A 12214-nucleotide genomic window follows, 5' to 3' on the forward strand; every position below is an offset into this window, starting at 1 on the left:
GTCCGTGCATTATTGCATGCATTATTATATTTATAAGATTATACATGTACTGTATGCATACACATTCTGGATTTTCTCAAGTAACTAGCACATAAACGGATAGCTTAACATCTACCCATGTAAAAGTGCTGGAAAGTATTGTTAAAGATAAAATAACAAAGCATATAGAAGGAGAAGCCTTGCTGAAGCAGAGCTACCATGGCTTCTGCAAGGGAATCCTATCCTGCCTCACTAACCTTTTAGAGTTTTTTGAGTGCATCAACAGAGGTGATTGTGTTGCAAGGTATCTCACAAAAGACTCCTGAATAAAGTTATCAGTCACAGAATAAGAGAAATCCTCTTGTGAATCAGGAATTGGTTAAGAACAGGAAGCAGAGTGTAGGAATAAATGGACAGTTTTCTGAATGGAGAGTTCTATATAAAAATAGTTATCCAAGGATTAGTAGTGGGACTTGTGCTTTTTAACTTGTTCATGAACCATCTAGTGTTAGAGGTGGGCAGTGAGGTGGCCAAGTTTGTTGACGATACTAAATTTGTGCTTGTATCCTGTATTTTTATATTGTGAACTGCCAATAATAATTTGTTCAGGGTCATTAAAACAAAATGTGAAGAGTCCTAAAAAACATCTCCATGTTAAGTGAATGGGTAGTAACATGGCAAAGTGAATTCATTGTAAACAAGTGTAAAATGATGCATGTCAGGGCAAACTTTTTCTTAATTTCACATATACGCTGAACTGGGCACTCAACAGGTAGCGACCAGGAATGAGACCTTAGGGTTGTAGTGGATAGCTCATGTTGAACCAGTCCACAACAGCTGTGCAAAAGACAAATTCCATGCTAGGAATCATTAGAAAATTCAAATTCTGTGCCCATTTAAAGGAGGGTAAATCTCTCTGAACTCTGTGGGAATTACTTCTTAGAAAACAGCGTGATAATGCCTTAGAATTTTATTATATAGTCGGATAAAATATTATTGTTTCATAAAATTTATGCACTGCTTGATTGTAAAAAACCTCAAAGTGGATTACATTATATATATATAATATATATAGTTGTTGTTTAGTCGTTTAGTCGTGTCCGACTCTTCGTGACCCCATGGACCATAGCATGCCAGGCACTCCTGTCTTCCACTGCCTCCCGCAGTTCGGTCAAACTCATGTTCGTAGCTTCGAGAACACCTGGCCGATACATTTATATATATATATATATATATATATATATATATATATATATATATATATATATATATGTATTGGCCAGGCACAGGAACAGTTTTTTAGTTTTTTTCCTTGTGCCATTAAATTGTTAAATTTGTAGATGTGTAGCTGAAGGAGAGATCAATTATGGGTGGGTTGTATTGTAAGTGGAACAGTGTGTGTATGTTTACATTACAATGTAGCCGAAACAAATTCCAAGTATGTTGGGAAATGTACTTTGCCAATAATAAATTATTCTATACTATTATTCTATTCTATGTATTGTTTTGTGGATCCAGCCTGTGATATCACAGACACTGAATAATGTATAGCTGAGATACCGTTGAGCCAGTTATTGGGGAATACAGTACCTTCTGTGGCTGTGGAAGACTACAATTTTCTTGCCCATCTCACATATCCTTTAATCCCTGGATCTCTTTTCCCTTCACAGAATCCTTTGCCCAACCCATGCTCTTAACGTTTGTTAAGAATCAGTGTGGCATAATGATTAGAGCATCAGATTAGGTGTGTGTGTGGGGGGGTGCCCAGGTCCAAATCCCTAGTAAGCCATGGAGCTCATTAGGTGACTTTGGGTCAGTCATTCTCTCTTAGCCTAACCATGTTGTGGTGTAGGGAGTGCAGAACGATTGAGGTCCTTGGATAACAGGTGGGATATAAATGAAATGTTAATGGACCCGTCCATTAAAAAAATTACAACAGCCAATTGCATGCGTGTGGTTTCGACCACATCTGAGATTTCTGAATGGAAGGCAATCTTCCAAGAGCTTTCCCAGACACATGTCTCAGTATAGAGACTGTTTTTTTGGCTTCTTTCCTGCATGAATTGTAAGAATGTGAACTTGGAAGCTGCTTCTTAAAGTGCTGCATGTTTGAAATGCATCACTGACTGACTGCTATATGGACAAATTCTCTTTTTGCTTACATTTATGCAACTCATTTTAAAAAAAAACTTGGCTCAAGTTAAATTGAAAATTTGAGGCTTTTTTTGTAAATTGCTGTGAAGATGCAAAGAAGTAAACAAATATAGAATCTGGCTCAGAGTTGCATTCAATTTGTTTTGTGAGTTTTTGCCAGGAAGATAGGCTGCTGACTTGCTTTTTCATATGTTTCATTACAGAAGCAAACTGTAACCCTAAATGGTTAATTGATGTTTTGAATATATTTTTGACTTTGGTTAGATTCCGTGGCTGCAGTGAGTCTTGGTAATTTTATTTTTGTGGGGGGTCTCACTAGTCACTATATTATGTGCTTTATTATGGTGGTGAAGATGTTCATTCCCAGCAATAAACAGGACTTAGAATATACGTAACTTTGTTCACAAGACCACAACACAATGTAAAAATGCATGTTTATAGTCCTCATAAATGGAGAATAAATACCAGAAACAAAAAGGCAGTGTATACCAAGGTTCAAAAGCCATAGTGAGGCTGATGTGGACTTCCAATGATTAGTGAATACGGTGTTTGCCTGTGATGCTGAATATGTCTACTCACTAGTTCAGAGTTCAATACATCTTAATCCTAGGATAGGGTCAGTAGGATTGGAGTAGACTCATAAGATTTCAATTACATTTGTGTGTGCCCAGACACACACATCTTGGTCTAACTGTATTTGGACTATTAATTTGTTGGATCCTGTAGATTTACAAGATCTTAACTGTTTGTGTTGCATGAGATCATAATCAGCTGGTGATTCCTTGAGTGAGGGCTGGACCATGGCAATTATTCTAGTTTCTAGAACGGGGGTTCCCAGACTATGGTCTGCAAACCACTGGTGGTCCATGAACTTCATTCAGGTAGCCTGTAAAAATACAATGAAAAACTGTACAGCATCTGGAACAGTGCATTACAATTGTTACAAGGATAGAAATTATTAAGTGGTCCATCAAGACCCTCAGCAATCTCCAAGTGGTCTGTGGTGGGCGGAGGTTGGGAGGCACTGATCTAGAACAAAGGGATGGGTTCCTCCAACACAGGGCTGTGGACACCTTGTGGGTGGGGTTTGCTTCTGTGTAAAGCAGTGCAAGGAGGTGCACCAAGACCTGCACCAAGAAGGCTCTTTATTTCTGGGTTCTCTTCAAAAAAATAATTTAGGGAATGCACCTGCATATGATATTGAGAAACATATGATACTGAAGGATATGATATGATATTGAGGAACATATGATACTGAAGGAACAACTTTCTGCTTAAAACCCTTCCAGCCTTAAAGGTAAAGGGACCCCTGATTGTTAGGGGTCGCAGATGACTCTGGGGTTGCGGCGCTCATCTCGCTTTACTGGCCGAGGGAGCCGGTGTACAGCTTCTGGGTCATGTGGCCAGCACGACTAAGCCGCTTCTGGTGAACCAGAGCAGCACACGGAAACGCCGTTTACCTTCCCGCCAGAGCAGTACCTATTTATCTACTTGCACTTTGTGCTTTCGAACTGCTAGGTGGGCAGGAGCAGGGAATGAGCAATGGGAGCTGAACCCATGGTGGGGATTCGAACCACTGACCTTCTGATTGCCAAGCCCTAGGCTCTGTGGTTTAACCCACAGCGCCACCCTTAGGTGTCCACAAACTTGCTGATATTTTGTCTGCAGTACTTGAGATAAAAGGAAAGGTATGACTTCTGTGGAAACTCACCTGTTTCATGCTTAGACAGTGCCACTGCCTCTTCTGAATTTAAAATTAATGCATCTGCATACCTTATCTGCTGGATGTAGTGATGGGTGTGATACCCTACTCTTCCTTCCCTGCAGTCCTCCAATCCAAACAGGGAAAAGATAAACTGCAAGCCCTTACCTTGCTGATTCTGTAACCCCCATGATTGCTCTTCTCCTTGGATATTTGTGGTTCCTTCACTGGGAATGAAACAGGGCTTATTTTCACCTGTGCTTTTAGGACTAAGTTGTTGTGCTTTAAGAGTATTGTATCTGTCAATCCTCTTTCTGAAGGAATAAAGCATTCGTCCCATTAGATTCCATTTTTAAAAGAGAAGTACTTCCGTGTGCTTTGACTTTTAATTTTAGGGCTCTTATTTTCTTCAGCATATCTGAAACTGATATTGCTACCCAAGGAATTAACAATTGATCATAATGAAAAACAACATCCTGTAGACATAGGCAGCGCAGCCTTCAATTTTCATCACATCTAACCCGGGGCACCTCCTCTTAGAAGTACAAGTGCATTTTAGTATCTGTGTCTTTGATCTCTGTCTCCAGAGACTGCTGCCTACCCCCATTCCAAGATGTCAGTTGCAATAGTGTCTCAGGTCATGTGTGAACTGGCCTAAGACATCCATTTTTTCTTACAGACAAGAAGACCAGATCTTCTTCTTCCTCCTCCATCTTCTTCTATTAGCATATTCTTGTCGCTTGCATCCTGAGCAAAGCAATTAAAGGGCTGAGTCCTCATTATATCTCTCTATTCCCTTTTCTTTATTAAAAGGGAACTAGATTTGCCAATACGAATCTATTAGAATTAGGCTATACAATGTTAATGACGTCGTCTGTGTTTAGCACTGTGATGACAGAGAGGTGATTCACACAAGACTCTGGTGGTATGCACTGCCAGCCCTGTTTATTTCATTTGGAGCTGGGGTTGGGGGAGAAATGGGGCTCACATATCCTATATACAAATGCTAAACTCGTTCTCAGAGTGAGAGTTGTTATGTAGCTAGAACAATACCATCTCGGTGCAAGAAACGAGGCAGCAACAGATTTGGAGGAACTGGGAACCTGGGGTCCCAAACAGCCAGTAAAGGCTGAGCATGCTCAGTGGGCACAGGCTGCTCTCTGACTGGGTGGGGTGTGACGGAGTGAGGATTCTGGAAGAGGAGCTATCTGGCTGACCATGAAGAGGAACACTTCCCACTGCAATATTTTGTTGCAAGTCACACTCATCTCACATTATCACCTGGCCCTTAATTTCCTACCCTTTTTGCCATGTTCAACAGACCCTGAACGTATGCAGAGTGCCTTTCTGCTCCCACTCACTATTAAAATGAAGGCAAAGGATTCCGGGATGGTTAGGTCCAGCCAAAGGCGACTATGGGGTTGCAGTACTCATCTCACTTTCAGGTCGAGGGAGCCGGTGTTTGTCCACAGACAGCTTTCTGGGTCATGTGGTCAGCATGACTAAACAGCTTCTGGTGCAATGGAACACCGTGCTAGAAACCAGATCACACAGAAACACTGTTTACTGTCAGGGCCGTCTTAAGGTCATCGGGCGCCCTGGTTCAGGGATCCCTCAGGTGCCCCCCCACTCTTCAAAAAAAAAGAGGAAAGCTCTTACCTGGCGTGCCGGGCGGCGGGGGCAGGGGGAGCCTCAAGGCGGCCCCCCGCACCTCACAGCGGGGCCGCGCTGTGCCAGAGGCCAACCGCCTATCTGATGCCGGATTGAGTGGGGGAGGGGGCACCGCTGCTCCGCACGGCCTTCCTCCCTTCTCCCAGCGGGCCGGGGTGCCTGGGCAGGCCGTGCCGTGCCGGGGCCTTCCCGGCCGTCTCCCGCAACTCCGGCGCTTGCTGGGTCCACGGCCGTTTCCTTCCCGCCAACAGGGCACTGTGTTTCATTGGTAGAGGTGCTGCCATGTGGTGTCGCCTCTACCAATGAAACGCAGCGCCAGGGTGAGGGATGACCCTGGCACTGCAGAGCGGAACAGGGTCCTAGTATCCCTGTTCCGCTTGCTTACCTCCCTGCTCTCCCAGCGCGGCTGGTGGAGGGAAAAGGGAGGCCGCCGTGCAGCTCCCCCACTTGCTGGGGCGCCCCTCAGCGCCCCCTGATTGCCCAGGCACCCTGGTGCAACGCGCCACTAGAGTCAATGGGCGAGTCGGGCCTGTTTACCGTACCTTCCCGCCATGGCGGTACCTATTTATCTACTTGCACTGGAGTGTTTTTGAACTGCTAGGTTGGCAGGAGCTGGAACAGAGCAACGGGGGATGCCGACCTTTTGATCGGCAAGCCCAATAAGCTCAGTGGTTTAGACCACAGGGCCACCCATGTCCCTTTTTTTACCCCACTCACTATTAACCACAATTAGTTCCCATTCGTGTGGGCTTATGGCTGCAGGTGAGTAAGACCTACCAGGTAGGTTTGAGCCCCCAACACCTTTTTCTTTGCCAGCAGAACTCAGCACTCACAACCACCTCCATTGGCACAGAGCTGCTTCTGCCAACACAGAGCACTTAAGAGCTTACCATTCCCTTAGCGGTGGTGAGATATGTTAAAACAATACCAGCTTTGTCTCGCACGCCCTCACCCCACCCTTCTGCAACACATTGTGTCAGTGGCTCTCTTTGATGCCAACGTGAGTGTGTGCGTGCGCGCGCCTTACTATATAAGATTTAGCGAGAGGCAGCGTTACTTTCAACCGGGATCTTGGCAAGAAAACCCACGCAAAAGGGAGAAGAAGAGCGTTGAGGGAAGAAATGTGTTTTGTGTAGTACTCCTCGCCTTGATGTCACAGGCACGGCAAGGACATCACAAGGAGGAGTCAGATTACAGTAAAAATGGGCAGTGCAGCATGCAGCGAGAGTCGACGCTAAATCAGTGAGGGATTGTATCAGGGAGAAGAAGACTGCCTTCAAAACCCTGATCCCAAGGAGGCTCACGTTGCTGTCTCGCTCGCTCGCTCTCCCTCTCCGAGGCTGGGAAATTTCCACACTATGTAGTAGCATGAAAGCAGCTCGCTCCGCTTTGCATCGCAGCACCTCGGCGCGGGAGCTAATGCTGAACGCACAGCGCGCGGATCCTGGCTGCATGGTTAATGAGAAACATAATGTATTTTGGTAAGTCTCTCTGCTGGTGCCATCCTTCCTTTTGCCTCGCATTTTTCTCTCCGGCAGGACGCGACTGTGAACGGTGTGTGTGTTTGTGGTGTGTGTGTGTCTTTCTCATTCTCCATGGGTGCATTTTGCTGCTTCGGGAATCCAGACCACTTCACACACACGCAAAGACACAAGCTGTTGCAAAGGAGGATTCCATTGTCTTAGGCTGCTCCGCACGCCTGTCTTTGCTCGTCGTGGCTTCGCTCTGTTTACATGCAAATAGCTCTGGCTAACGGCGAGGATCGCCAGCCCCGCTGGCGTCCCCCACCGCCCCCACCCCAAAATGAACCTGTGTGCCATCTGCAGCGAGGCTTGCGAAGCGTGGGAAGTTGGAGGCAAACTTAATGCAATAATGTACGAGCCATCGCCGCACGATCTGGGATTCTGAAGTCTCTGCGCAACTATTTTTAGCCTTTCCCATTGAAAAGCCCCCTTTCGCTTTGATTCCGAGAGAGGAGAAATACAATGCTTTTCTCTCTCGGCACAGCTCTTGGCTCTTTTACCGAATACTCCCCACTCCACCCCCTGCAGAGATTCCCAGATCTCTGGATCTTGCCAGCCCAGCGCGCCAGGCAACGAACGCATGGTGGGGTCTGAGAAGGCTCCGGAAGGTCTTGGAGCGGTTCGAAATGTTTGTGCAGCGCTGAGTTCCGATGGGAGACCTTCCTCGGGTTTATTAGCCGCAACTGTGTGCATGTCTCCTAGCAGAGAAACATGCTGGAGCTCGGACGTGTTTGTGTGTGTTTAGTAGCCTAGCACTGCAACGCCGAGAGCTCGCTTGGATAGGCAGAGACCATAGGATACAAACTGCAACTTGCTGCGAGGAAAGAACTCGTGTCTTAAGAACATGAAAGGGGGAATCTCCTCTTATCCTGACTTGGAAACTAAGCTAGAGTTTATAAGGCAGCTGAATGATGTTCAGTGATGTACAACTAGAAAGCAGGGGAATCCTGGGCTGGTCAGCAGCTTTCTTTCATTAAATATTAAACCAAGAGTTGACTTGGCACTTCGAGGAAGTCTTCGTTGCATATTCTGCTAGGTTTATGTCAGTTCCATTTTTATTTCTGCTAGCACACACCATCCTCATTCATTTCAGTATTTCATTGAGTGTTCTGCCACCTCCCCAATTTCCCTAAAGCAATGCAGTAAATGTACCCTGTATTGAAAGTTGTCTGCACATCTTCCATAAAACTTTAATTCCTTTGTAAATCTTGTCTTGTTGAAGAGGGAAAGTGTTAAATTCTTGTACATCATTAGATGAGGAGGTGGGGAAGCAACAATTTCTTTTTATCCTCGCGGTGTCTGATATTGTCAGTTCTGTGTTCTCCAAAAGGTCACAATGAGCAAAAGTATTTTTCCTATATGCAATTTTAAAAGTTGGGATTTCAGCTACCTATGTTTCTCTTCTTGGAGGCGTCCCCTTTAATAATGGTACTTAGATGTACTACTAGGGGAGCTATTAGGATAGATTTCTCTGTACTCAGTTTTGCAATAGTTGTGCGTTTGATCTTGGCAAAGACCTGTGATCAATGTTACGTATGACTGCAGCTGGAGGTTTCATTGACACTAGGTGCAAGCCATCTGCTCTGTAATGAATAAAATGAATCTTTAGGGATGTTTCTTTATGTGTGTCATAAGGGTCCGAGGGCTTAACGTTTTGTTCAGCATGGTTTCACTGTTCAAAGTGTTCCAGAGTCTTTTACTGGATGCACTGATCAGCCATTCACAAATTAATTTGGATGTGCACTCTGTTTTAAGGTTTTAATTATTTATTGTGGAGCATCATCGTGTCACTTTATAGGGAATCTGCCGCCTAAGTGGGCTCAGCAACTAAGACTGCAGTTAGACAGCTTTTGGGCATACTTTATTCTTCCTGACCTTTTTGTTCAAATAGGGGAGGGAGTTCCTTTTCAGTAGTAGATCATGTTCAGAGCACACAGCCTAAATCCTGCTTTCCTGATTTTCTCTAGCTATTGTGCAGAGTCTCTTGTTCATACTGACAGAAGTCTAAAGCTTATAATCTCACCTGTCTCTGCTAGGAATAGAATGAAACAGCCTTGACCAAATGGACAGCCTTGACCAAATGGAAGGCTGAGCACCATGCATGGTCCCTTTCTTCAGGAGAACAATGGCATATAATAAGCGCACTATATTTAGAAAATAGACGTATGGAAAGCACACATATATATTTATGTAGGTTTGCAAAACTGCACTGCTAGTTCTCTTTTGAAATTTCTTCTTTCTTCTGCATCTTTTGGGTGGCTTTATGTAAAGTGCTGCTAAGCTATGTTAAAAGTTTTACAAGAGGCAGGGAAATTTGTCTTCTAGGTAAACATTTTATTCACTTTACTAGGCCCTACCATTAAAATGCTTCTAATTAGGGTAATGTTATGGTGCAGCATACCACCCACTGTGTTCCAAAGCTTGAAAACAGACTAGCTAGGAACCAGTCTCCTCTGCCCGCTCCAAACATTTCTATAGATTGTATGCACATTTCTCATGGCTGAAATTTGCTCCTGTGATGTGTAGCCTCTTTCTAAACTCACCTTTGGGCACCCATTTTCATCTGTTGATAAAATCATGGATGTAGACAATATTAATTGATAACATTTTATTTTCTGCTCACCAGATGTGGATTGGCTTCATATCTTTTCATACATCTTTTCAAGTGACTAGAGTTTATCACTTTGGTCTTCTGGTGGAATAGCAGCAGAATTATTTATTCCCACTGACTCTGTTGAGATTGGTGTGACTGCTATGTTGTTTGTTTTAATGATATTTTCAGTGGGTTGGATTTAGACTAAGCTAGTTGAACTTAGCTACCATGTGATAAAATGGGAGTTTTAAGTTGTGACTGACTTGTCCCATTGATTTCAATGAGAACTTCGCTCACCTTAGTATGGATCAAGTCCAGCTTTCTCAGCTGGATATGAAATAGGAATGGGTTTAACAAACAAACAAACAAACACTTCTCTGCATAAGTGATTTAACTAGATAGCTCAGTTGGCTAGAGTGTGGTGCTGATAATGCCAAGGTTAATCCCCATAAGGGACAGCTGCATATAGGGGGTTGGACTAGATCAGGCATCCCCAAACTGCGGCCCTCCAGATGTTTTGGCCTACAACTCCCATGATCCCTAGCTAACAGGACCAGTGGTCAGGGATGATGGGAATTGTAGTCCAAAACATCTGGAGGGCCGAAGTTTGGGGATGCCTGGACTAGATGATCCTCAGAGTCCCTTCCAACTCTATGATTCTACAGTATGTCTAATCATGAGCACAATCAGACAAGATGTCGTCCTACATATGTCCCATGAATTAATGGGCCATAATGAATTAAAGCACTGTGCTCATGTGTGCGGCTCCAACTCCTGTATATAGTATACCATAGTACATTCTTCTACCCCATCCAGCCCAGTATTGCCAGCTCTGACTGGCAGCACCTCTTCAGGGCCTTAGGCAGAGATCATTCCAACCAAGTGCTACATGATCTTCCGATGTGGTTTATGTTGCACTCATAGAACCTCTCACAAGTATCAAGCCTAAAGCATGTAAATATTGGCAAGTAATAATTGTAGCATATTTTATATTAGAATGTTTTTTTTAAAAAAACCATGCACATCTGCCTAGGTTAATTATCTAAATCATTTAGTACTGGAAAAGGAATCTGCTGTGAACCTTCTCCATGTGTTAAAAAAAGACTGTGGGTGGTTGTCAGTGCTATATTACAAAATGATAGCTGGGGACTTGCTCTACTCCTGAGCAGTAGATTCTGGTTCACACAGGAACACTGTTATGACTGACAGATCATTTGCTTCCAGTAGGCCTTGTCTATTTTAATAGATCTGACATGAAGTATCTAATACTGCCGATATTTATCCTCACAGCGCGGTTGATATTATAAAGTATACTCCATTCTCCCATCCTGGGCTGTCATTTAGCACTATTGCAAGCCCCCAGGTTCACTTGTGGCATGTGAGTTTGCTGAGGCTTAGTGCAACATGCGCTTCGTTCCTCGTGCTCAGGAGATATGTAGCTTGAAGGGAAAAGGCATTTTCGAGGGGGGTTGTGAGCCAGCAACGATGTCAATCAGAATAAATGCTTCAGTAATACTGCAATTACATGATTGTGCATGCTAGCTCTGAAAATCCTATAACCTCTGCGACGGAATGATGGCAGCGTGTATATAATCGCCCCATTTTGTAGAAATGTTCTTCTAAAGAGGGATGCCACAAGAGGAACAGCCTACCCTGGCAATGCTTTCCTCTCATTGTTTTTGCTGCAGTACTGCCATGTTTGAGAAGCTTCCATTACTCTTGCTGTTCTCTCTCTGTATTTTACAGCGAAATATATAGCAACAATGTGCTTAATCTACCAGCGCCTATCTGTTTTGGGGGAGTGCATGGTCCTCCGTAAATGGAAGCAGCAGAGAAATCTGTCACATTCTCCCATGCAGTTTAGCAGTTACTGTTCTCTCTTGTTGTGAATACAGTAGTGGATATGATCTTGTCAGCCTTCATATTCCTTCATTGAATATCACTTTTTACTCCTATCATAGTTTTGTAAATGAGAAATTCATGGTGGATGAGTCATGAGAGAAAAAAATGCCCCCCCCCCACAAATCTCAGAGGCACTTTAAAGGAAATATATATTGGAAATATGAAATAAATCACTTGCCATTTCATGGAAAGTGCTTCAACAGTTCCGATTTGTTTAGAAGAAGCTGCAGCGTGTATTGTGGAAGGTTATATACAGGCAAAACCTCCTCTTTCTAGTTGGAGTTGAAGAATGAATCAGAGCAAATCTTTAAGACGACACATTAAAAAATAAAATGCTTTCAGACACCATTTATACTGAGCTGTTCGCTGCACAGTATTTTACAATCAGCGTTAGCAATAAAACAGGGCTGTTAATACATAATGGATGTTGATTGCGAAAGAAGAATGTTTCTGAAGAGAATCAAGTTGGAGAATCATGAAATCCAAAAATATACCCCTTGGCATGTTTCATATTGCAAAGTGTAAAGTGTGTGTTCTGAACTAGGGGGTGGATAAATACATAACATGGAAAAAGCATTTTGTGGAATAATCATTAGCAAGCAAAAACATTACAAATTCCTGTAGTATCTTGACTGCTTACAAAGTGCTGTGGATATATCACATGCTTGTTTATTGGACATTTCTCTGGCT

At 43.6% G+C, this 12214-nt stretch overlaps 1 protein-coding gene across 13 annotated transcripts in view; it reads left to right on the top strand.

The window, feature by feature from the left end:
* ZNF385D (zinc finger protein 385D) overlaps nt 1-12214 on the top strand; it is a 410518-nt gene that overhangs the window by 222285 nt on the left and 176019 nt on the right. The window contains exon 1 of one of the 13 annotated variants that reach the window (XM_088653780.1): nt 6521-6987. The exons of the other annotated variants lie outside the window; for them this stretch is intronic. Within the exon in view, the coding sequence (XP_088509906.1) occupies nt 6966-6987 (22 nt within the window). The 5' untranslated portion in view covers nt 6521-6965. Of the gene's footprint in view, nt 1-6520; nt 6988-12214 lie in introns of those variants that run through there. 13 annotated transcript variants of the gene reach the window in all.

The sequence above is a fragment of the Zootoca vivipara genome, chromosome 11, assembly GCF_965207765.1.
Source record: "Zootoca vivipara chromosome 11, rZooViv2.hap1.1, whole genome shotgun sequence".
Lineage (NCBI taxonomy): Eukaryota > Metazoa > Chordata > Lepidosauria > Squamata > Lacertidae > Zootoca > Zootoca vivipara.